The 27,403-nt window shown below is 40.1% G+C and overlaps 1 protein-coding gene across 5 annotated transcripts in view; it reads right to left on the bottom strand.

The window, feature by feature from the left end:
* NEIL3 (nei like DNA glycosylase 3) overlaps window positions 1-27,403 on the bottom strand; it is a 585,035-nt gene that overhangs the window by 478,347 nt on the left and 79,285 nt on the right. For 4 of the 5 annotated variants that reach the window (XR_008998668.1, XR_008998669.1, XR_008998667.1 and 1 more), the window contains one exon: window positions 17,641-17,832. Coding sequence is in view for 1 of the 5 variants with exons in the window: in XM_036894186.2 (XP_036750081.2) it covers window positions 21,103-21,228 (126 nt within the window). In the remaining 4 variants the exon portion in view is untranslated. Of the gene's footprint in view, window positions 1-17,640; window positions 17,833-21,078; window positions 21,229-27,403 lie in introns of those variants that run through there. The other variant, XM_036894186.2, reaches the window with a different exon arrangement.

The raw sequence follows: 27,403 nt of genomic DNA, 5'->3' as shown, positions 1-27,403 counted from the left end.
GGTGCCACCTCAAAGGGGGGCAGGATTCTCAACCAGCCTATAAAATACTGTATTTCAAATTTAAAAACTCAAAAATATTTTTTCTAAATGCTTTTCCTTTAAGTATATTAATATCAAAATGGAAATCAAAATAAAGGAATCCGAACTTTCTTTTTTTGATTAACTTCTGGACTTTCAAGAAACAACTTCAGCATCTAACACCATGTCCCAGGACTTGGCCCTGTGGGCTGCCGTGAAGTGAGGGCCTTCCCTGTGGCCCATCTCACCACACCTGTGTACGGCCACCTGTCAAGGAAAGAACGTCATACGGTGGCTGCTCGCCCAGTGAACGTTTAGGTATTTTCTCTTCCCTGAGACAACATCCTTCAACTTTTAGAAGAGTGCGTCAACAACCTTGGTTAGGTGGGGAGAAGTTCCTAAGTCAGGTACCTCATGCCCAGAAAGAGGTTTGAGGGGAGACGGAGAGAGACAGCTCTTGTGGGGTTTGTCCTTGGCAAAATAATTATACCTTCAAAGATTTGCTTCTTTTCATGACATAAACAGAAACAATATATTCATTAGTCAGATATTTGTGTTCCATGCAGGGAAGTTTCTACAGTCAGCATGCTTGTTCTGCCTAGAGTACAGGAATCTTTGCTCAGGGCGTAAGGAAGATGGGGTGTGCATGAGTATCACTGTGTTAAGATTGTGCTGGGTCCACTGTGCTCCCTGATTAACTTTGCAGCCAGATGATACTGCTTTCTTCAAGACTTATTTGGAAATCATTGTCCTTTCCTGCATTTGAAATGACTTTCCTGCGACTTTGCTCTTTAGACCCAAGTACTGGTTTTATGCTGCAAGTCGGCTGCATCTGTGGGTAGAATATTCTCAGGAAGTGTGTCGGATCCTGGCTTGGAGTCTGGGGCAAGGAGTTCATCACATTTTCTTTCCTACAACTTCCATTCAAGCTAGCTATGAACACACATGACGCCATCCAACACCAGATGCAGTGGGCTCTCACAGCTTTGTGAACAGATTTGCTATTTCTGTTTGGGATGCTGAGTCAGGAAATTGACATTCCACTGTTGCGCTTTTTAAAGTATTTTCTGTGACTTCATTTTTTTTTCTCTGGCAGTTGAAGCAGAAAGGTGGATCAGCTTCCTTGATTCCAATTATCTCCCCTCTCGTATATCACTGATACACTACACTACTGTGTCAGGTAAGTTATATGAAGTAGAAGAATATGTCGCCGGGTAAGTGTGACAGTGTTTGAGGAAGGGCTTGAGAGGTATTTCTTGTCACTGAAGGGTCTCCTCTCCAAGAATGTCTTTTTAAGACAGGTAGAATTCTTTTGAAATATTTGAATTGGATTTTTTTTTTCTGCCAAATTTGCTGAAAGATTACCATGCAAATGTCAACTTTTATCTTTAGAAAAGGCATAAATTGAGATAGTGCCGTGTCCCACTGCATTTCATTCTGCAGTTGGGAGTTAGGCTGGAAGGTGTTCTTCATGGCACTTGAGTCCTTCCGCTTTTTCATATTGTCCTACAGTAGGTCCTGTCTCAGGAGAACCTGTTCTCACTGCCACGGGGAGAAAGATTTGAGACAATGGCTGGTGAGTATCTGGTGAAAATGTGTGCCTTTGTGTTTGTTTTGCATTGTGAGGTGGTGAGAGAAGGTGTAAGGCCCTGTTACTCATTCAAAGCCTTTAATTACACAGAACTGCCTGCGGTTGCTGACCACCTGGTGAAGTTGAGTTTATTTTCTCTTATTTCCATATTTGTTTCATAATAGCTTATTATTATTTGTAGCATGTACTGATGAATAACCTTTATCTTTTAACCTCATAGAGAGAATTTGAATCACAGCTAAAATATAAAATGTTATCCATATTTTTGAGGCAAGGCATCCCTCAAAACTTTTTAAGTAAGAGGAAGGAACTGCTCAGAGGTCAGGATTAACGAGGAAGCCCCGGAATCATTCACACAGACTCGGCAGAATGTGACCACTAGGTATCAAAGTTCTTTGCCTTAGGGATTATCAGTGTCTATGTGATATCAAGGTATCACTGTGATATAAAACCATTAAATAAGGTTTTGTGGTTTAAGCTAGGGCTCTTCCTTAATTCTTCACAAACCAGAAACTACAGACAATAAATGTTTCTGAATTGCTACAATGGATCAGACTTCTAGATAGGATGCAGATCACTTGATTTGTCAATCCTTTTCGGTCAAAACTAAACATTTCTGAATCATTTGCAGCACCAAATTGGATATATTTCTTCCTTTATTGACAGAATTCCTGCAAATATAAAAAATTTCGGGCCCCAATTCTAATTTAGCTGACTACTAACATTTCAATTGAAATGCAACATCCTCAGTTTAAAGTTCCTGGCTTGCCTTCTTCTGAGTGTTTATTTGGTCTAAAACAATCACCTCTGCTCGTCAGTTTCGACAGCTCGGACTTGCGCGTTGCCAGAAAGCTCCCCGGACCGCTCAGCCTGTCTGCACCCCAGCCTCCTCAACCCAGTGGGCCAGCAGCAGGGCCTTTACTGCAGCCACACACTGACTGTACAGTTATTGTATTGCTCTAGGTTTAGCAACAGAAAAGGGAGATAATACTGGGTGAGCTGGAAGAGGAAGACAGACAGGAAACCAATGTACTTCTTTGGTCATGAGAAACAGACCTGAAAAAAACTGATGTAGATAAATAGGGAAAAGAAAGAAGCTTGCAGAGAGATAAAGACGAGTGTGGCAACACTGAGTAGCGTTGTCTATGTGTTAGCTGACATCTCCGCCTAAATACACCCTTCCTTCTCCTTCACAACGCACCGCAGGCGCTGAGTGACCAGGCTTGATCTGCAAGATGAATCAGGAAACCCCCAGGGCCATGGACGGAAGGGAAGGGTCACCTGCAGGGAGACGGGTGGCCTCCAACGGGCAAGAGCGTGGCTCCTGGTGAGGTCAACCCCTGGGCCAGCGGCACTTGCGAGCTCCCTGATTTCACTTTCAGGAAATCTGCTTCTGTAGAAGCTGTGACATGGGCAGGAATTCAGGGACAGGGAACAGAGAGAGGAAATGGGACTATGCGTATGATTTGTATTAATAATGAGAAAAAAATACAAGTATTCTTTTGGAGTTGATGATAAAAAGGACACATGTAAGTTTTTCCTGGGAACATTTACTAGAATTCTGCCTAGGCTCAAAAAGGTTGGCTAATCCAAAAGTTGTTGCAGACCAAAAAATGTGAAATTTGATGTAACTCAAATTTTATGTGAACTAATCTAACAAGTGCGGAGGAGAGTTTGGTCTATTTTCCAAAATGGTCGTTACAAATTAACATTTGCTTTTAAAAACTGAGGCTTCGTTGACCCTTTATGTGCAACATATGTTACGCATATATGTATTTATGTGTAGGTAACATGGTTGGAAGCAGGCCTCACACACGCACTGTGTGATGGGGTGGGCGGGAGGCTGAAGGGAAACGGTTTGTTAACCAAGTGGACTGCTAAAGTATCCATGAGCATCCATGAGTGACCAGACCAAAATCTACTCAGAAAGGTATATTTTTTTCCTCACTGTTTTAAGAAAGATGAGGCGTGCACAGGACTGCAGATTCACTGCACCACTCGCCTGAATGTAAGATAGACGGTGCCACTGGGAGAGTAGAGCCCTGGCACCCCCCTCTGTCCTGTGTGACCCACACTCTGGGGAACAGCAAGGCCCTGCCAGGTCAGCGAAACCCAACTTTCCTCTCCAAACAGCCTTCCAGACCAGTGGGGCTTATTCAGGGGGCAGCCTGCCTTCTCTGCACAGCAAGATTCCTCCTTGTGCAGAAAGGGAAATCGAACTGAACAGACATAGAATACCGAAATGCAGTCTGAAGAATGAACCCTTACCTCCTGAAGGACCTCAGCACATGTCAGGGAGTTAAAAAGTACATTCCAACACATCGAGGACCATGCTTGCTAAAAAACAGCACATTTATAATCTGAGGAAAATAGGCAGAAACAAAAGGTGGGAATGTAGCTTTTAAGGTATCTTAGCAGTTGATTCTTGATAGAAGTGATGTTAAAAAGTGCTGGCATTAATCGTATTTGCCACAACAGCACATCATGAAAGCATCAAGGTCACTTCCCAGACATTCTCCACTAGGCTGCTTTCCTCAAGTGTAAATATGACTGAGTGTCTAGAAGCTGCCTAACAGTAGTTTTATCATAAATTCTGAACAATAAATGACTTTCAGACAATCCTAAGCATCCCACAATGGGGTCTAATAATACTGGGGAAAATTTTCATGATGAATACAAATCACCCTGTAATACATCATGCTGAGTAATACCACAGGAAGAAGAAAGAAAATGAGACTTTAAATAGGCACATGCTTTTATGTATTTGATTGAATTTGTATTTTCTACCCACTCCCTCCATCCAACAAAAATTCTGGAAAATCAGCTCTTAAGAAAATGTAAGATTTAGATAAAGAGGTTCAGTTTAGCGCAGTGAGGAAACGTTACAGAGTACTTAAGGGGAAGAGGAAGGACTGGACTGTTTATTCTGTTAGTCAGCCGAACTGCGGGGGGAAGCAGAAAAGCCAAGCACAGTCTGCAAAGTCTTCCAAACAAATGTTAAAAGGCCAAATGACAATACACTGAAGTATGAAAAGGGTGCATGGCAGCAAGTGAAAGCCAGGACACAACGGGAATGTCAGGTGCTTGGCAGACAAAAGGGGAAGCAGAGGCCAGCACAGCATGGAAAGCTTCCTCTGTAAACTGTGCTGTGCGTCAGTCCATCAAGTATTGTAAATAACTGGCAAGGGAATATATTACAGAAATCTGACAAGAATAACATATTCTAAGCTAGACATGTGAACAGAGATAGGGAGAGATGCAAACTTAGAAACAGAGAAATTATTTGTAAAAAAAAAAAAAAAGTCTACCCATCTGCTATTGGGGGAATCTTCCCTTTGGGTTTAAAAGTAATTCGGGAAAAAGGACAAATGGCTGTAGACCTGGACCCGGGCAGTGAGCAGAAAGCTCGGCTGGAAGTACCCGTGGGGTAAGCCATGGTATAATCGGGATCGGTGTCTTCTTGGAGAGTGAGCCTTCTAAAAAATCCATCCCTCGGTTAGTCAACTTGAGGAAACAAACTATGATAAAATACAGGTATTGTAAAGCACTCAGTTGTCAGCGGGAAATCTACTCTATGTGAAAACCAGGCGCAAACCCAGGGAAGTGCACGTATGAATCAAAAAGAAAGGTCCCGACATCTCGGCCTCGGCCCCCGTCCATTCCGTCCTCTGCCTGCCTCTCTGCCTTACTCTGCCTTCTTACTCCCACCTGTCATTGCCTCCTCTTCCCCAACTCCCCATACACGAAATCTCACAGACAGCATAGGTACCTGGTAAATAATAGGCTGGTATTGTCAAAAATATATCTTTTCAAAAATGGCAAGTTTTTCAAAATGAAAACTGAAAAACCCATATATTGTGGCAGGTGAGGGACAAACTAGAAATCTAGAAAGCCAGAAATAATTCAAGGTGTATTAATATTATCCCCGTCTCTGAGGCTGAACATCTTGGAATCCATCTTATACTTTTCTCCCTCATTCCCTGCATCTCCCTTCATAACTATAACTTCTAGAGCACTTCCCATAAACCAGAACAACTGTATTTCCTCTAATGCTCGAAACAAGGTAGATATTACAGCTCCCATCCTGGGAAAAAGAGCCCTAGGCCTCAAAGACCTTCGATGATTTGCCTGAGGCCACCCAGCTGGCAGGTGCTAAGGGTTGTAGCTTAATCCCTGTATCTTTCATCAAAGCCCACTTTCTCCCCCAGCACGGCCTCATCACCCCTTAATGCATTAATGCAAGAGCTTTGACACTTTCAGACTCATTTCCTTTTCAACCCATCCTTCACAGTACTTCCAAAATGATCTTCCCAAGCAAAGCTCTTGTACCAGAAATAATGGGTGAAGCCTGTTTGATCTGTTCTTTCAGAAGAATATCATTGCTGGGAAAGGATCCAAAGGGGACCATTAAAGGAACCAAGAAAAAGGGTGGACAGCAGATTAAGTGAACCAGTTCTCGGAGAAGTCAGAGCCAAGATTCTGCTCCAAGACAGGAAGAAAGGGCGTGAATGCAGACGAAGGCAGCAGGTCAGAAGAATGCCACGAAGCCAAGTGATGAGTGGGAGAACTTTCTAAGGTCTAAAGGAAGAGCACTTCAGCTGGATAAATAATAGACTTCTGGAAAATTCTACTCTGTGAGATGCTAAGTATAAAAAAATAAATGACTTCAAGGTGGCTTGGGATGAATCGACAGATCATACCTGGTAAATGACCATTATGAAAAGCTCCTGATATCTGGAATACGCTCTAATGCTTCGAGCTTGGTCTCATCAAGGACAGGCAGCCTTCCTTCTCAAGGACACTGCGGCTGTGGTCAGATCACAAGCAGAATAATTCGGAATTTCACTCGACAGAGAAAGGCTGCATAGTTTCATTCCATGGATGACTCTGCCACTTACTAACTTGATCAATTCATGTGTTCTTTCTAAGCTTTAGGGTCAATATCTGCAAAATGGGGGAAAGAATAATTTTACCTCAGAGTATGGTTGTGAAAATGAAACATATATATATGTGTGTGTGTGTATACATATATAACACACACACACTCATAGATAGATAGATATAGATATAGATATAGATATAGATATAGGTATAGATATATACAGATATATATATTCGGCACTGAGCATAGAACATGGTAAGTACTGAATAATGGCTAGAAACCTGACCCTTCCCTAGAAATAAGGAAGGGAGTAAAATAAAGAGGAAAGGGAAGGAGGAAGGGGAAAAAAGAAGGAGGTGGGAGAGGAAAGAGATGGAGGAAAAAAAGGAATTTTAAAACAGAAATAAGCCAGGGTATTTCAAGTATGAAATTTGTAGTGTAAGGGAAGTCAAACAAATTGAACATCAAAATGTCTCAGTTAACATGAAAGGGAGATGTGAAAAAGTAAACTAGCAGAAATGACCGAAACAGTCACTGACTAATCTGACAAGTTAATGAAGGATTACGTAACTACCTGCCAGGAAGAAAAGACAACACAAAATACAAAATTACGTGCAGATTCAGCGTTTTCCCCAGGGTATTCCCAAAGTGGCACCTTCACAGAGAAAACAGTAGCGAGCACGGACGGACGGCGCTCGGCCGCTCGAGCGCAGCGGCCCAGGAGGGGAGTCGGAATCCTGGGCAGCAGTCACGAGGACGGTGGTGCACCAGGACCGGGCTTCTTTGATATGCCTCCCCTATTCCTAACGGCAGGAGGTACTGATAATGTAACGTGAAACAACAATAATTAAAGAGAGTGAAATAATGATAATAAATAAAAGAAAAGCAGATATTATTAATTTTTTACTAAAACCTCAGGCCTGACCTTTTACTGTTTGTCCAAAAGCATCCAGAGAGTTAATTTAGCAAATTTAATGGAAACTTCAACTGCTTCACGGCCAATAAGGCTGGGAAGTTGTTCCCCGTGGCAGCTGTGAAAGACAACTGTGGAAAACCACTAAAGCTGGACACATTTATTTCCAGCCACTTCGTTTGCCTGCCTGAAATGCCTCTTCCTGTCATCAATCTCTTGATAGACTCTTAGAAAATCATTATCCTCTTCTTCTGACCTGGAGGAATTCTCTGCTTCTATTCAGACTCCATGCAGCGGTCTGTCTTTGCTGTTCTGCCAGACAGCTTGGTAACAGTGCAAGGCCACAATCTATGTGAAGGGAGAAAAATGCTTTGTCCCCCAAATCTCACCTGAAGTTCTATATAGTAAAGAGCTCAAATGATATTTTGTGAGGCGTTTTGTCACTGGGGATAGTTCCAGCAACCATGCTGGAAGGCTGGTGCTCAGGGCCTGTAAGCGGGACCCACTGATTTCTGACATCAGCTCCCTTGTGTCATATGTCATCTGAGGCTCTGGGCCTTGAATTTTTTTTAAGAGGGGAATGAAAGAGTGAGCTCAGATATGAGAGGGCCAGCCTCAAAGACGATGGCTTATCTCTAATAGGGTTTACCATTTTTTATAGGGAAAGACGTCAGAATCAGAAAACTTTGTTTTTATAATACTTACTGATAACCTTTGTTGTACAGTCTAATTTTTATTAGGAAATTCTGTCTCTTATGTTTTCTGTCTCTGAGCTATTATGTAATTTATAGCAATAAACTTAACTCTTTGTCCACATGATGCCAGAGTCCCTATCCAGTGAAATCCGAAACTTAGCAAAATGCTATGTATAAGGAATTTAATAAGCTGCAATATGATTTTCTTTATTTATGCAAATGTGCATTAGCTAATATAAAAAAATGTAGATTCTTTCCTAAGAACAAGTCTATGTAGTACTCAATGATCATTTTAAAAACCAAAGGAAAGAATAGAATAAGTTGCCAGCAAACCAAATGGCTACAAGATAAAGTATTGTGATGAACTAAGAAGAAAACATTTAAAAACGCATCCACTGTTAGACACGTTAAGTGCACTAGTATTTCTCTGAGCATAGCACAGAGCAACACTTACTCTTCTCTGTAATTCAGATACTTCTGCCGTGAGAGACCAGCCTTTTGAACATCATCCCACTATGTGAGTTATTACAGGAGAAGGAGTTTAAATCAATACTTACGCCATTTTTGTCTCCTGACATTTTTTTAAAGAAAAAAAGTTGAGGTAAGCTTTTTATTTCGATATTTGTCTTTAAAAAAAAGGCAATGAAATACAGAAAAAAAAATCACTAATTAATTGCCTAAGCCAGGTGATATTTCATTAATGCCTTCTTTTTTATCACTTTTTTATTTGAAGTCTGAAAAGTTTTCTTACAGAACATAAGATGTTAGAAGAGAGATAGGTAAGTAAGTGTTCTCAGCATATCAAAGACCTTGGGAAAAGTCTGAATAATGAAGCAGGAAAGCACACTGATTTGAAAAAAGGTTTGAATGCCATTAAGACCAGAGGAAAATTTCTCAACATTGCTGACAGTGGAAAACATCTGGAAGGCTTTTAAAAAATGCTGATCCCTGGGCCTCACTCTCAATGGTTCTGATTTAATTGGTCCAGCTTGGAGCCTGAGCACAGGTATTTTTTAAAAGCTGTCCACATTTTCTTAATATACAACGAGGGTTGGGAGTCCCCTCTCTTGGGAGGCCAGCACTTCAAGTGTGGTGCATGGGCCCTGGGGGTTCCCGAGACATTCCCGCATGGTCCAGGAAGTCACAGTACTTACTGTGATACGAAGGCATCATTTGCCTTTTTCACAATGTGGACATTCACAGTGATGGAGTAAAAGCATGGACGGGTAACACACCTAGCCACTCAGCATGAATCAAGACAGTGGCACCAACCTATATTAATTGTCATTGTACTTTTCACCACCACACACTTGGCAGTTAAAAAAAAAAGCCAATTTCTCTTAATGAATGAAGAAGTCTTTGATGAAGCAGAAAATACTATTACCTTCATTAACTGTCAACCCTTGACTATGTCTCTTTAATATTCCGTGTGACAAAATTGAATTATACATAAAGTGTGTCTGCTGCACACTGAAGCATGACATCTTAAGGAAAAACACTTGCATGGTTGTTTGAGTTGTGATCTAAAGCAGCCAATGTTTTTGTAAAACACCTTTTTTGTCTGAAAGAGTAACTAAATAGGCAAACTATGGTTATACAGATTTGGGTATCTGGCAGACATTTTTTAAATGAATGAAGTAAGATGGATTCTGTAAAGGATAAAATTACCAATGATAACATTTGAGTTTTCATGTTAAAACTAAATTTTGGAATACTTACACCCACAACTGAGACTAAGCTTCCCACTACTTAAACACTTTTCTTATGAGATGAGTAGTTATGATCATATTATCTTTTGATACTGTATAATGAATCATCAGTATTTATAAGAGCTATGTTAATCAGTTACTCAATATTTTCCCCCTGACCAATGAATGATGTTACAATATTACACATGCATAAAAAAAAGATTCATTCAAGTACAAGGTGAACGGATGGATTTCAGTGTAACAGAGGAAAAGAAGTTCATTGAGCGATATCAGTTTCTATGTTGCGTATGGCCTTAAAGAAGATACACTTGTCAAGACTTGGCATTGTATCAAAGAAGAAAATCCAAAATTATCTGAAAAGGCAATTAAAGTACTGTTCTCTTTTCCAACCACACAGGCATGTGAGGCCAATTTTCTCTGGGAACTTCAATTGAAAGAACATACTGCATGAGAAGACAGACCCGAACCAGAGATTTGACTCCAACCCACAGAAAGGAAGGTGCAAATGTCTGGGCTGCTCTGGAGGAAATTATTCTGATTTTAAGGCAAGGAGTCAGGGCTTTCTCTAAGGGTGTGAGGCACACACCCCAGGATATTTCAGTGGTTGGGAGAAGGGAGAGCCTTGCGGAGGAGAATTAGAAATTAAATCCTGCTTTGCTCTGGCAAAGTTGTATCTTATCGAAAAATTCTTTGTGATATCTTAGCTAATAGTATTGTTTTTAGTCTATTGTCCACTGGGTGAGGATGTCTGAATATATCCATTGAATTATTTATCACCTTAGTCTTGAATGTGTTATACAATGAACATTCCCAGACTTGACATCAGTAAGAGTAGGACAGAGAAATCTGCCATAAAGGATCTCCTAGGTGGAGTTTGAGGCCATAAAGGAAGATCTCTTTCCTACACTTGGGGTCTGAGAGCATTAAGCCATGTTCAGAGTAGGACAAAGAACAAAGTGTTTGACCTAAAAGTTATAGAGAACAAGATTGTTTCGATCTTTGGGATCTGTTTTTCAGAAAGTTGACATTTTCCCTTTATTCTGTGCTACTTCAGTACGTTTGCTAGAATGCATGCACAAGAGCTGACTGGCACGCTGCTCCCGCCTAACCATGCCTCCTGTGAAGTGCTGCTTGGAAATCAAATTGCCATGTTACATTTGCATCATATGTGAGGCCTGGGGTATTGTCTTTGAAATAGATTGGTCATGGTATGCTATTCACAGAAGAGCAGTAAGCAACCAGCTTGATATTGCCAATTTTTGTTCTCGTGTAGAGAATGGCAAAGTCAGTTATCACAGACCACTCTTGAAAAAAAAAGAGCATATTCAGACCGAGTAATAAACAAATAAACAAACAAACACTTCTCTCCTTGAGTAAACACTTCTTTCTTCAGCTGTAGTATTCACATTCTCCAAGCACAGCTGAAGAGTCCTATAGTCTCAGACCTAAGGCAACATTTCCCTGACTACTAGCTTGTGACTTCCCTTCCGACCCCTGTGTGCTCATGCGGTTCATGAATAGTGGCTCTGTGTACAGTCGTATGTTATTGGATGTGCACAGGCTGCCTCTCTGGCCCCTAGCAAAAGGACATGCATTCCATTTCCTGAGGAATGGACATAAAAAGTCAGTTTTCAAGAAATTTACTGAATGACATGGATTTCTTATTAGCGGGTTCATACTGTGATCCCATCTGGGGGAAAATAATTTTAAATCAGCCTCAGATGCATCCTGGAAATTACCCTGTATGTGAAGATCACTGCACATTGCATAGTTGAGAAAGTCATTGCTGAAGGCAGTATCGGGCCCAGAGAGGCACTAACACTAACTCTGTAATGCAGTATGATGCTGGATTAATTAACCAGGGCTCTCGACTATCTGTATTAATAGCACTTATAGTGGAATAATGAAATTTTATGAAATGATCAAAGTAAAGGTTTCTTGTCCAACATATTGATTATAAGAGATCTTCTGATCATCAATTAAGACCTCTCTGCACAACTTAAAAATATAGTGAATTAACTGGCAATGAAGAATTTCTCTGGAGGAGGCAAACCGCTAAGATTTTTAACATGGTCAATGCAGGGAGGTGGTTTGATTTGTCAATGGAAGCCTATGGAAGTTCCCTTCTAATTGCTTCTGATTCTTTAGTGACCTAGGACACAAGGTGATGAGATGAAAGTTAGGCTGCAGAAGGAGGTGGTTAGAGTGTGATATTGGAGGAGAGAAGAGGAAGTATGAAACAACACCAAAGAGAGTCAGAAAAGAATGGATCATGATGGCTGGAAGGAATGAAAAGCCCATTTGATATTGGAAATTATACATTTATTGTGAGATCTGCAGTATGACTGCAATCCAATCACATTTAGATTCAGAGATAATGATACACGGAATAGAGAAGGATTTAACCAGGAATATGATCTAGTCAAGCAGACTGATGGTTGTTAGCATCGACCGTGACCTTAAGTTGGATAAGAAGCGCAATGCGGAGGTAGGAGGGGAAGAGAGAAAACACAGTCGGTTCAGTTAATCTGAGGTCTGGCTTGGCCAGAAACACTGCTGTTTGGAAGCACTGAAGGGAGTGATCTGGACAGATGGGAAGGACGGGTATTTTTCCCAACATGCCTTTTCTCTTTAGCCTTTCTTAAGATATACTTTGATAAAGAATACATATGTATTGTGTAAATACATAATTTTTCTTTGTTTTGATAATTTATCATGACTAGAAAGATCATTCTATGCCAAGTTTACTAACATGATTGGGCATATTTCAAAAATCTAGTTTGATATCTTTATACCTTTGATATCTAAATATTTTTCAATGTTTAAAATCTTTGATCCACCTGGAATTTCATTTGGTATGAAGGGTAAAAAAGGAATTCAGCATTTTTCAACCAAACAGATACTTCCTCCCTTCTTTTTTCCCAAAGTTATCCTAATATCCTAAATATTTTTGCAAAAGAATAAAATAACACATATATTGAGAAATTGGAAAAAGTGGCTAGACCTTCTATTATGGTGGTCAAAGACATCCACAGGTTACTTAGTTAATTTTAGTAGAGTACTTGTGACTAAACTATAAAATGCAACTGAAGAAAAAAATGTAAATTTGATTAAATAGATAGACAAATACCAAGTTCTTAGAAAGGAAATCTCCAAATTGTAAATGTGTAAATTATTTCTAAATCATTCTAGAATGTCACTAATGATACAATCAAAATCCTAAAGGATTTTTGGAGGAAAAAATACTTAGTAAAATAATTCTGTAATTTATCAGGAAGAACCAATATGTAATAACTTCAAGAGATTTAGATTTTTCAATGATAAATATTTAATACATTCCCTATAACAACAAGATGTGTTTTAGAACTAAGAAATTAAATCCAAAGATTTACTGGGAAAATTAAAATGAAACAATGTTAAGATACTAGCTTTTTTATATTAAAGCATGAATAAACATAGCGATCAATAGGAATAGAATAAAAACTCTAGACATATTCCAAAATATATGGAAATGTATTATGTGGTAATAGTGGCATTTCAATTAGGGAAAAGAAAAACAACCAAATAAATGATGGCCGTCAAAGATCATCATACCCACCAAGCTACCTAAGGATAGGTTCCCAGTTGATAAAATATTGATATAATAATAAAACCATATTAGTGTAATCTCAAAGGTGAAGGCTTTTATAAGTATGGCACAAAAACAAAGGCCATAAAATTAAAAAGCGTCATATTTAAATACACTAAACTAGAAAATTCCAGCATGTGCAAAAGCATATGCCATGACAAAAGACACATAAGTAACTGGAGAAAGTTTTTCCAGCCTGTAACAATACCACAGACTAATTAAGCTGATAGAAAGAGTACCTTTAAATCAAAAGAAAATGTGAAAAAAAAGTACAGAAAATGGATAGAAAATTCATCTAAGAGAAAAGATATTGGTGTGAGGCAGGGCAGGAGAGGAAGCTGCCCTTCTCAATTACAGTCACTTTGGTTTTATTCGTCTAAAGACAGTGTCTTTTCTTTAAATATTTTACTTGAAATATTTCAGGTTTTCAGTTAACAGGATTGCCTCAAGCATTATGCTGCTATAAGACACCACTTAAATTGCAAGGTTGTATTTTACAGATTTGGTTGCTTGAATATTTATTATAAAGCACCAAGTACAATGATTCCTATTTTTATAATTAGCTAGAAGATCTGGAAAAGTAATTCTAATTGATAAGTTATGAGTGACTGCAATGTATTCTCAAAACGTTGTCAAAGTCCTTAGGTATCATCCTCTTTTGTGAACACATGTTAATTAGAAGATGAGGAAGTACTCTTATTAGAAGCTGAGTCACATACCCCTTAATGGGGAGGTAAACCACCAGTAATAAGATGCCACTTGGGTCATATTGCGCATGCCCTTCTGTTCAAGGAACGACTACCTATTTTGGTGCATTTTTCTCTAGTCTTAACTCCTAAAATACTCCCTTCATGAGGGCAATTAAGCCTCAGTTTAGATGTCCTCTGTAATTCCAGTGACAATATTTAACAATTATACTGTTCTCAAACTATTCTATCTGCCTCTTATTCTTTAGTTGAGTCTATTACCTTCCTGAACTTTTATGCCAATTCATTCTTCATCCTTTAAAGAATGCAGCCTACCTTCTACTTATGCTAGACAGTAATTTGGTTTTGCTCATTTTTCCTGCAAATTTTCTCATTTTATATTGCTCCCAAGGCACAAAATAGTTAAGTTATCCTTGACTTGAACTTACCATTCCCTCCCCTGCCTTTTCGTCTGTCATCTATTCCTGAACATTTCTAATATATGCCCTTCCCAGAGTCCTGGCTATGCTGAGATTCTTATTTATACCTTAATCATTTCCTGTATCAAATACTACCTCGACCTCATTTATAGCCTTCTTAAATCTTTAATCTGTGAGTTTCAGAAAATCTCAAATTCCGCTGCTACACTAAGTTACCTCTGCATTTGTCAAAGCTCTATATTCTTGACCTTTTCCTATAATCCTTGATGGCTTCTTCATCTATTTTTTTACACTCTTTGTTATGAGCTCACTTGCTTTATTCTTGATATCTTTTAAACTTTCTAATACCCTTCTCTTGAAATATCCCTATAAAACACACACACATACACAAATACACTGTACTTAATTTCATTATGTTTCTGTGAAGTTCATTTTCACAATATCATTCAACATTTAGTGGTTAAACTCCTGAGTCCATACCAGAACATGTACTAGGAAGTGAATATAAAATGTACTGGATATAGGGCATCTATCATTAATGTTTACCAAGCTGATTATTCAATATTATCATTATGAACATCAATTACTATTCTATGCTATAATAAAGGAATAATTTTAAAACTGGATGAGATAGGAAGGCCCCTTATATTTTGAATTCTTGATCTCTGCTTTTTGTAGTTTCCTGCATTTCTCTGTGTTTTCTTGCTTTTATCAGTGTGGACACCAATAAGTACCCTCTTTCCCCACCTCCCATTTCTACTTTTGTCTCTTGAGGTCTGGATCACCAGACAACCGATTTTATGAAAATAATGTACAAAGAGCAAATAGGCTAGAATCTGATCCTCATCTCTAATGCAGTAGGAGTTCAACCCCAAAAGAAGTTATAGACATTCAGTGCCCGGACCTGGGGACCTATGTTTTATCTACTCAAAAGCATATCTGGTCACCTCAGAGTGTTCTCCCTATATGTGCCCACTGCATACACTGCTATTACGTCCATCAGTGAGGCCTGGAAATGTATGCTAAAACTTTATTCAACCTCAGAAGTACATGTATATCGTGGCCACTCATTTAGATGAAAAGAACTACTTGACGCCATTTGGGAATGATGACATTCTTCATCAGAAAAGTCATTCATAGAGTTTTTTGTACTTCTGTTTTTCCCTTTGAAGTAAAGTTGTTTAGGTTATGTGTCCAAGAGATTACATTTTTCTATAGGTCAAGCATATATGAAGACATAAAACAAAAATGTGTTTTATATACATTTAACTATAAACTTGTACCTCTCCTCTTTTGAAAGCAATTAGCAAATGTTTCCCCATTTTCCAGATTTTATGACAATAAGATTAATAGCTCACAGACATATACATGCACGTTGCTATGTACTCAGTCATGAAATTATTAATCAGTCTCTGTATAAAATCTTTCTACATCAGTGTTCTGGGCGAAGCCGGATCGGTCCCTGGCACATTCCCATTCACACAGCAGCCCCGGCTCCGCCCCATGGCGGGCAGAGCACAGGCAGGTAGCTCTGTGAATGGCCTGCCCCACAGCGGGCACAGAAGGTGCCCTGGGCCACTGACTCCAAGACTTTGGGTCCCTTCCTGGTACCTGGAGACCAGCTGGTGAGACAGCAGGCAAGCATACCCAGGTTTCTCGTGTGGCCTGTGGCCCAGACCCTGCACATGGCAGCCTTGGGCAACCCAGCAGGCCCTGGAGCACGGGGGCCGGCTCTGTGCAGGGGGTGTCGGAGCGGCCTGGGCCACTGGCCTGTTCCCTCAGAGCTGGGCCTGGAGACGGCACGCGGTGGAACCGACTGTGCAAACGGAAGGCATGCCGAAGATGCCGGAAGGCGAGGACTGCCACACTTGGAGATGACTCAACAGTGTACAGGGAAGGGGTGGCCAGGGCAGTCATTATTCACAAACTAGGAGAATTTCAGTCACTGATATTTACCATGAGATCCTTCAGACTGTACTGAATCTTTCAGGGAAAAAGGTTTTTTAGATAATGCCTCTCTAGACTATAACATTTCTAGGGGAGCCACAGGGAAGCCTCTGATGTCTGATTTCTGTGACTATCAAGAGAAATCCTTCCACTGTCCGTCCAAATGAGAAGTCTCTGTAAAGTCAAATATACAAATGAATGCTGCCTACTCCACTGTTCTGTTGACACCTAAGAAGAAACGCAGGGCACCACGGGGCCTCAGACCAGTGTCCCCGAGCATCTGCGTCCCTGAACGTGCCCCTGTAGCCGGGTGGCTGGAGAGAGGGGCCGGAGTTGTCACCAGGCCCACTTTACCTTGGAGAAAGTGAGCCTGAATGTGAGCGGCTGGATATAAACCAAATTGCAGGGTTTTAAAAAAATGTATACCATTGATGACAGATAGAAACTGCACTACTGGGGGGTGGGGATTTAATAATATGGGGAACTGTTGAACTGCTGTGTTGTATACTTGAAACCACTATAAGATTGTGTGTCAACAATACTTAAGAAAAAATGTGTAACATGGGGCAGACACTTTTGTTATTTTTTAACAACCTGTGCTACTGCCTGCTTGGCGTCTCTAATATGTGGAAGATGTTGACACAACTTACATTGCAGGCCCCCAGGGAAAAATGCAGGGAAAGCTCTCTTACTCGTTGACGTGAGTTAAGGCTCTGCTGCCACTCCTCTGAGACAGGGACCAGGAAAAGAAAGAGGACATGGCCTTGTCCCCTCTGCAAGGAGTACTTTCCAGGAGCAGCTGTCCCGGGGAGGACAGGAAAGTCACCCCGGGGGGTTTGAGATAAAGTTGCCCTCCAAGAATAAAATCAGGAAGACTGAAAACATAATGGATGAGATTAGTTATCTGTAGAAATGACATACCCTAAGGAATAGCAGAAAAGATTAGGTGGAGAAATTTAGAAACGCCCTGAGGAATTCGACAACAGCAGAAGCCTGATTGTACCCACATATTTCCAGCAACAATCTAATCAAAGTAAATGGATGAAGCTGTAACACAATCAAGCAGGAACTTAATCAGTTATAGAGAACAGATTAAGTGCTCTAATCACAATCAATTGTATTGCAACTTACCTTAAAAGAGAATGTGCTGAGGGTTGGTGTGGCATCTGAGAGACGCGGGCGCACAGGTGGCCGCATTTTGTGTGAGTTCTGCTCCGTCCAGCGCGGGCAGCCCAGCCACCAATCACTCCACTCTGTGGATGGGGCAGGAGTGTGGTTTCCATAGTAAACTGGATTCCAAACTCTTATCCACAGCAGGATGGCCTACAGGGAGAGGGTGCACTGATCAGCAAAACAGCAGTCCTTACCAGCTCTGAGGCCAAAGGGTTACGTTTACAGAATTATGACAGCCAAAATGAATAAAGCAATGGGATACCAGCTCAACAACCATTTGTAGAATGCTTGCTAGGGTCCTCATGCCAATGGCCTGGGAGCTGGGGCATCACTAGGAGAAAAATCCATGCCCACATGGAGCATTCATTTTAAAAAAGGAGACAGATATTATTCAACTAGTTATACAATAAATGATCTTGTTACAATTGTAATTATTTCTAGAAATATACATTTACTGGAACAAAAAAAATCAGACAGGTTCCTGAACTGATCTGAGGTTTAGAGAAAGCTTTTATGAGACTTCCTTTCATTGATTTATGCATATCTTATAAAGGGAAAAGAGATGGAGAAAGACAAGGGTAAGCACAAGTTGAGAGAGTGAAATTAGATCAACCCCGTGAGTAAAGTGAGTGGCAATAAGTAGCTCAAAACTTATCTGTGACAAAACAGTTTACCCACATTGAGACTATTCAGAAAGACTTTGCTTATGTTCCCTGACGAGTGGCACCAGGAGAGCTTACAGGTAATCTACATTCCAAAGATGATGTACTATGTAGAAATGAAGTATTTCCAATATTTTTAGAATAGCAACTTTGAAGATTTTACACCACTGGAATTGACCATGGATCAAAATTACCGATGTTCACTCCAAAACAAAACGTGTAATGGCTGCAGCCCCACTGCGAAGCACGGGACAATCAGCTCCCGCAGATAAGACCAATTCAGGGATGCAAGACCATGAGGCATAAAGGTGCAATGATTGCAAAGCGATGCTGAAACAGAGCGTTCTCCTGGAATTTCCTACCCGAGGCAGAGAAGGGTTATTGAAAAGTTTCAGATCAACCATGCACATGCTCTAAGTGGGTCTCAAGGGCACTCAGGCAGAAGCTGCATTACCCAAGGACGAGTTAGGAGTGGAGTGCCAGAACAGAAAACATGGAGTGCTAAGGCCCTGTATTGTGGAAGATACAACGGAAGTGCCGGCCTATGTTAGCTCCCCCATCACAGATCACAACAGAAAAGGAGCAGGAGCAGATAAAGCAGCAAGCAGGTGAATAGAAACCCTGTACCTCCTTGCAAAATACAGGTAAAATATTTTGGAAGGAAGCACCAGTGACTGTAAAGAAAACCAATTTACTGACTGTGGCCTGGACCATAAGGCAGTAAGCATTGATTCTTTAAGCAGGTATTGCTTAAGCTTTTACTGAGAAATTATTTGTTTGGGATGTTATGCTAAGTGTTATGGGGTGGGGTGATACTGAATCCAGCCTTTCGGAAGTTTGCAGTTTAGCATATGTAAGATTTGGTGACAAAGCAATTCAGCAGAAAGAAAATCTGCACACAGACACACACACAAAACTGAGACAGGGAGGATGAAGGAGGGAGGGGAACTCAAAGCGTCCAAGGGAAGGGTAATTTCTCCCCCCAGGTCTAGAGTCTGCGATCCTGAGAGCCCCTTACTTGCCATCCCTGGGGGTTGTTCAGCTGGCATTCATGACAGGACGTTCCACCCTCTGAGATGCATGCTGTTTGTTTTGTTTTCATCTCAAAATCTCTTTTAATCATGGAGCCTTCATGGGAGTTAAGACGTACAAGGGTCAGAGTATCTCATTTTAAATAATCGTGTGGTGAACCAACCATGGACCCCAAAGAGGGCAGGCAGGCAGAAACTACTCGGGTTTAAGGAACGGACAGGAGACACAGCCAGGAGCAAGGGCAGCTGGCCTTCAAAAGACACAAGAAGTGAAAACACTTGCAGGTGATCTGCACAGAGACTGGAAAGATTAAATTATTTAATTATGCAAATAATGAATGTTAAAGCCTGTTCAGAACCACAGTATTTTAGACCTGGAAAGACATTCCAGCACAACCTTCTTGTTTTATGGCTGAAGAATGGTCCAAGGGAAGTTCAGGATCTTGGCAGAGTTACACATTATTTAATGGTAATGATGATGATGATGATGATGATGATGATGATGATGATGATGATTATTTAGTGGCAGGGTCAGGATTAGAAACCAGGACTCCTGATTCCCAGTCCATTCATTGCCTTATCTCAGATTCCTATTCTACTTCAAATTAATTTACCTAATTATACAACACCCATTTTTAAAAAGTATTACATGTTTTTTCTTCTAATACAGTAGATCAAAATGTTTTGTAAAGCCCAAGCAAGCATTCCGCTCTGGAACAGTGGCTCACAGACCCAGCGGGCAGGAGGGCCGCCCGGAGGGCCGGGTAAAGCAAATCCCGCTGGGCCTCGGTCCTGGATGACCACCAGGCTCTGAGGAGATGCTGAAGTAGCTGGTCCACATGTTTATTAGTATTTTTTCCAGCAGTGCTCTAGGAAATGGACAGTAGTTACAGAAACATACAGAAACCCACTCTTGGAAAACTTGGGTGAGGATAATCAATAACGTGCAATGAATGAACAACATGAAAATAATTCCCGCTACCAAAGTTGGTTGATTTTAGCTTAGTTACCTTTCATAGGTATAACACAATAGCCTCTTCCCAAGGCAAACCGCTTTTTACAAACTCTTCTCTGCCTGAAGGCTCTTTCTGATCTCTGCCTGTTTGAGGCAGGCAAACTCCTCACCTCCAGGGGTACCTCCTGCAAGCAGCCTTGAGGCGTCTCTCAGATTGCTATAGGGATTCCTGTTCCTGTCTCCTCTTTGCACCCTGTGTCTCTCAGACCTTAAACTCCTTGAAGCATTGTTCTTCATCTATACTCTCAGACTACCACAGCAACAGGTGCATAAATATGTTAAATGAATGCTATAAAAATGAAGGTAACTGAGAGAAAAATATACATACAACAGAACTAATTCTCTGTGATTACAATTCATGATTCTTAATTACATGTTTATTATCCTTTATCCATCTATCTATCACCATCTATCATCTATCAATCATCTACTTAACTTTTTACCCTTGGTAGGCCCTTAAATAAAAACTCACTTCTGTCAGAAATAAAATAAACGTGTCAAATGTAATTGCACAAAATATAAAATCTTCAATGTAAGTATTCAGAAGGTACCACCTAAAAGTTCAGCACCATCAGTGAGGATACATTCATTTATTGCTGAACCATGTCCTTGGGAGGATTAGTTCCTGGCATTTCACAGTTTGGAGGAACATTTGATAGAACCTGAGACCCCTTCTAACCATACCTACCTTAGAGTAGGTCGGTCAGTCCATTTATTTGATGACATCCCTGGCAGGACTTAACACCTTGCAGTGTACCCATTTCAGTGTAAAGAACTCCAATTTTGAGGATTTTATCCTTTCTATTAAACCAATGTCTCTTATTCTGCTTTTCAGTACCTGTATGAAATAAACATATATTTTTTCTTTTTCCTAATAGTCTGTCAGATTTCTAAAGATAGTTATCATGTTCCACCCAATTTTATCTTTAGTAAAAAAGCTGTAGAAAAAAGGAAACTGTATTTTTAATTTAACAAATACCTTTCAAGTACATTTAGTTATTCAAATGCAATATTTATTGAATGTCATCATTCATATATCTGAATATAATCTCATCTAGATGGGATATATGGGAATGTGCAAATCAAATTTGAACTAAAAATACAAATAAGTATGAATGATACACACTCATTAAAAACATTTTACTAACTGATTTCTAAATTATTCTGTTTCACAAGAACTTTTTGGGCATTGGTAGTATCTATATTTCCGTATTTTTCCCATATACAACTATATTCACATGAACATCAGGAATATTATCAGAAGAAAATTTTAAATGACAATATGCCATCAAACATTAGACCCAGTCCCCAGTTTCATTTCATGGTGACTCTCTGACCTAGTTCAAGACATAGCTGATAAACCTTTCTCATACTTTAAGTCTCCACGTCTGATAAAAAATGGAATACTTGAGTTCATGCAGCTGTTCACAAGCTAATTATCTGCAATCATTTCTGATTACTTAATAGGCTATGGTAGGATGTGTGTTTGCTGCTATGTTGAGTTTAGACATTAGGCTTTAATGTGCTGATATGGTTAATTGTTGTGCTCACTGCTGTCTACTAATAGACCATTCCTGAAAATGAGACCATATCTCAATGGAATTTGCTTGTTTATTTTAAATAAGTGATAACAATAAACTCAGATCCTAGATACAGTACTTATCACTTTAAGAATGTACTTTGTAATCCTGTATCATTTCATATGCATTTAAATTACTCAAGTTTGGAGAAAAATGAGTTATTAATGAGTCAATAACCAACCCAAATACTTAGATTTCACATTTTTCCTGCTCTGTTCAGTTCTGTAAATTGATTTCTGCCACTGATAACAAAATAAATTCTTTTTAAATGCAGCCAAACAAGTGATATGTAGTAATATAATAATGAGAAAAATAAATGCATATTAAAAGCAGACAATATTTATTAACTGTAAAACTAAAATGTCAATGCTAGCGATTTCCATGACACAGAGATGTTCGTAAGGAAGGTAGATATGGAATTGTGGTAATAAGACTGTGTGGGTAAAATTATAATATTTCCAGAATATCTCGCCTGGCTTTAGTACGTCTGCATTTCATTAGGCATTCCTTAGGGGTGGGTAAAGGTTCATCTCCATATCAATGGGTGATTGCCTGGGCAACCGAGGATGGGCTGGCTTGCTTCTGCGGAGCAGGAAAGAGAGAAGGCCCCACACTGCAGTTTGTAAGCAGTAAGTGGGTTTTAAACTTTATTTCCCCCTTTGACTGATCTTGGTTTTAGAGGTATTTTGTCCCAGGATTTCCTTTTCCTGGAGTTACAGACTGCTAATCTGCTTTGCAGTTTTACATGTTATGACAGCATTTAGTCCATAAAGCTAGTGTGTAGTTTTAAAAATTTGGAAGATTCTTCTGTTGCCTATCCATACATTTGTGTCTGATTGCCAGAATGGATGCAGACTGTCCACACAGCTTTGCTACTCCTCTTCGTCTCCCCCTTTCTATTCACAAGGTCTGCTTTAATATCATCACATTTTCATTTCTTCATCTCTTTTAAACTTCCTGCCTTTTTCCTCTCTCAATACTCTCATTAGAAAAGCCAACAGGATTCAAACAATAAGCAGAAAAGTATTTCAACCCCAAAACCCTTGGCTTTCATTCTGCAACTTCCAAGATGAGGGTTCCTCCATGCTCTGTGTGCCCAAGGCCTTGCTTTGTCTTTTTTAGCATTGGATTTACCCATTTTAAAACAGATTTCAGTGAACGGGACCTTGTGGACAGCTTGGGCCCATCACTCTGGGTGAAACTGCGATCCTATGACCACTTTCCCAGATGGATGCAATGTTACCATGCACTTAAGGCTGTAATCTCTTCTGCCATAAAGGAAATAGGGAAATGGGAATACAGTCATGTAATTGATAGTGGTGGTCTCACCTGAGGGTTTCAGCCCTGGGCAAGTTCACTATGGATTCAGTGAGGCCAAAAAATGACAATGAAACATTGTGGGTTAAAAGGGGTTTATAACGAAGACAAGTAACGACTCTAGAGCATCTTACTACACGGATGGACAGTGACTGCGACGGGGCGTGGGGGGCTACTTCATAATATAGGTGGATGTTGTAACCACAATGTTGCTCATGTGAAACATTCGTAAGATTGTATATCAATCATGTATCAATAAAAAAACAGAGGGAAGGGGGCTCCTACCAAGCTTTATTGCTTTATTCTCACGGTGGCAGGTCAAGTGCTAGAATCACATCCGCGTCTGCATACAGCAACCCCTCAGCCTCTGCTCCACTCACTGCCTCTGCTCCAGGCTCTCTGCCTCTGCTCCCAGCCTCAGCTCTCTTGCTCCTTAGCTCTGCTCCCCACACCAGGGGAGCTCTTTTAGAGCAATACCGGCAGTAAGGCTTATTGCCCACAGGGATACAAGCACGCACCTGTGCAGTAGGCTAAGTATTCCATCATTGCAGGGACACCATGAGCAAGATCAGGATCAGATCAGAATCCTGGCCAAGGAACTTCCATTTTCCCTACAGTGGTTCATACTCACTGTTGGGTATATGACTGCTATCTAGAATGTAATGTATGCCTGAATTACTCTGAACCTTTCGACCTCTCAGTTCTTCATGAATTAAGACTTTGAATAGTTCATGTTTTCTGTTCCTAAATTTTTAATGTCACTGGAAACAAAACTCACCCCAGTATCTTCTTCCCCATATCTTGTTTTAAAAGTTCCAGGCTCTGTATTCCTCAAACGCCAAATGCACTTCCCCATGCTTTCCTCACACTGTTCCCTTCTACCATGAGTCCTCTGTCTGGTGAGACCCAAGTCCTTCTGTAAGGCTACTACCATTACTATTTCCTCTCTGAAACCTCCTAAGATAATAGTTGTGATTGTAGTGGGAGGAGCAGTATGAATAACAAATATAATAAAATGAACTCTAGTTTTTTAACTACCGGGGACTGTGCTAAGCCATTTAAATGGATACAGCACTGACTCCTCAAAAACAACACTACGAGAGCACCGTTATTAGCAATATCTAACCAATGAGGTAACTGCCACTTAACACACAACAGCCAAAGCTTAATAGAATACTGAGTTCAAGGTCACATGGTCAAGGTCAAGGTAAGGGATGGGGCAGGTCTCTGAACTAGCAGTAAGAACTCAAACTCATTAAAGAATCTGAGCAATTAAGCATCATACGTACTGCTCTGGCAACCATTGCAGAAGAGACTCCTTTCTCCACTTGCTCAAAAGGCCCTCTGTGTGCACCATTAATCTGGCGCAGATCTCAGCATGTGTTGGCTTGCTTATCTACCCATAGGCTCCTTAAGGGGAAAGACTGACATTTATTTTTACATCCTCAGAAGAGAGAACTAGACCATCTTAGCGACTCATTTTGTAACAGTGAGATGGAATTGGTACTCTTTTCACAGGTTTCTTCTCTTCCTGTATTTTCCTTCACATACCCTGTGATCTAGCCAAACAGGACTATTTGCTATTCCCCACACTCCCTGGGCTGCTGCTTTTAGATATATTTGCTTATGCTGTGCCTACTGTCTGAAATGCCCTTGTGCATACGCAAATCTTCATCAAGGTGGAATTCACTGCTCTTTCCTGAAGCTCAGGAATCAGATGTAAGCTCTTTCCCCAGACCCTTCCACACTTGCTCACGGGGCTATTTATCCCTTATTCACTACCTCATTTGTGTATTAGCAAGGCTTTCTTTAAAAATGCCTATCACTGAATTTTTCACATAGTAGGTGCTCAGAAGAGATTAACTGGATTCAAAGCTAACACATTATATAAACCAGTTGGTTCGGTTTCCTATAAAAGGCAGAGGTTTAAGCTCATGATCTTTGTAGGGAGTAGTTACATTTTTTCATCTCCATAATCTATTAAATACAGTGTAGCAGTGAGGCAGCATTATTTTTAGATCTTCTTTCCTTTTCAATTGAATGCATATCTTTTGATCTAATTAGTTTTGGCCTGTCCATTTGGAAGCAAATTTCTGTGCAATGGCAAAAAAGACACTTTCATTTAAATTACTAGAAAGATTTAACAGCTCTTAGCCACTGAGGAATTTCTTTTATAATAAGTCAGCAACATTCTTCTCAAAGGCATTTATGTGGATTCAAGTTTGAATAGTGGTTAACAAGGTTAAAAACGTTCAATCGATTGGCATATTAAACCTTCAACTATTAAAGTCAACAAATGTTTACCAAGTTTCTACTGTGTGCAATGCACAATACTTGGTAAGATTCTGTGAAAATACACTTCACATAAAATGTAGAAAACTTGCAATCATATAGCATCTTTGACCTCTCTGCCCTCATGCCAATGCTGTGTTTGTAATATCTGCATATTTTACATTATAAATCTCACAAGACAATGTTATAATTTTTTGCTTTAAACAGGTCCATGTATTGTAAAGAAACTAAGAGACAAAAGCAATTATTTTGCATTCACTTAGGTATTTGTCATTTCACGTTTTCTGTATTGCTTCCTGAAGATTTGAATTCCCATCTGGCATCATTTCCCTTCAGTATTTACTTCAGTGAGCAGAGATGCAGAAGCTACCCCAAAAGCGTCTGCTAATGCCAACATCTTGGTCATCTTGAAGTCAGTCTGGTTTGCCAGTCTTTTCTCTGAAACTGGCTCACGTTATTATGGTTCCTCTTACGTTGCCTGATTCGGATTAAATCCTGAATGCTGTGGTGCTCTGATTTGGTATACCCCTCCACACAGTGTTGATGTTTTGGGCTCAGTAGGCGATTAATTTGAAGGTTGGATTCAAACTGCAAATTCTTTCGGGTGCCAGATCAAATTTTGGTTCGGCTCTTTTATCTGCGGCTGCTCTGGGTTGAGTCTGCCCCACCCACATGTGTGCGGCTCAGACGTCAGAGATGGGCAGAGCTTAAATGCAGAACTTGGGGCTCGCCGTCTCCAAATGTCTCCCCCCTCTCCACAGGCTGTGGTTGCCCAGACCGTCTGCTGGCTCTTCAGGCCAGGACTGTGTGTTTCCTGCCCAAGTTTTGCCAGCCTGCTGGATACTGACTTTGTTCTACCCTTGGATAAAAAACTGCAAAAAATGGAAAATTACTGGCCTCTCCTTCCAAATTTTACATCCCTCCAGAATACGCCTGCTTTTGTTCACCTTCCAGTATTGCTTTGGATTTTGTGCAGAATATAGTTATCCAGTTGTCCAGAATCTAAAATTGAGCTGTTTGAGCCTTCTCCACAATGGGATGAAAACTTGTTTGAGATTCTCAAAAGAAATTTTATTAACTCTCAAAAATTAAGTCTGGAAGAATGCCATTTTTTAACCATTCATCCTTTCTAAGGAGGATCCTGTTTCATCCATCCATCTGGTTCTTTGACGCTTCTCAGTTAAATTTTCTTCATGTCAATCGTGCACCTTTCTTACCTAATGTGTCATATTGAAATTGATTGTGTCTCATTTGCCTACATTTCCTTATAATTAATTTGTTTATTTTTGGAGCCTGGAACTCACGGAAGCACATCTTGCATGGGGCTTTGTCCCTCCTTGTTATACACTTAGTATGCAGTTCCTGAAGGCGCACCACGTACGTCATCAGGTCCCCTGGAATCACCAATGGTCAAGCCCAGTTTCTGGTCTGACGTGTGTAGTCACTGTCCTGTTGAGCTCTCTGGATTAAGATCATTGAAATTACGTTGGTTGTAATTGTGCCTCTTCCGTAGAGTTCAAATAAGACGTAGAGTTCAGATAAGACAATGAAATACTCTGTCATTGCTGGTAACTTCATATGCTATCAACGTCTAAAGCTCTGCAAGGACAATTTAGTGACAGAAAAGGAAAGGGGCTCAAGCCATCTTCCATGCTGTCCTTTTCAAATTTATTTATTTTTTTAGATAGCTTGAACCAGCTATGAATGGAATTGTCTATAAACATGCAGAAATACCTTAAGATTAAGGTTTTGCTTTTAGGAAATAATTATACAGTTACCTGAAATAATTTTGAAAGATTGAAAAAGAAGAGATATATAAAAACA

The sequence above is a fragment of the Manis pentadactyla genome, chromosome 7 (genome assembly GCF_030020395.1).
Source record: "Manis pentadactyla isolate mManPen7 chromosome 7, mManPen7.hap1, whole genome shotgun sequence".
NCBI lineage: Eukaryota > Metazoa > Chordata > Mammalia > Pholidota > Manidae > Manis > Manis pentadactyla.
Note: the sequence above shows the minus strand (reverse complement) of the source record. Positions and strands in the feature narration are given on the sequence as shown.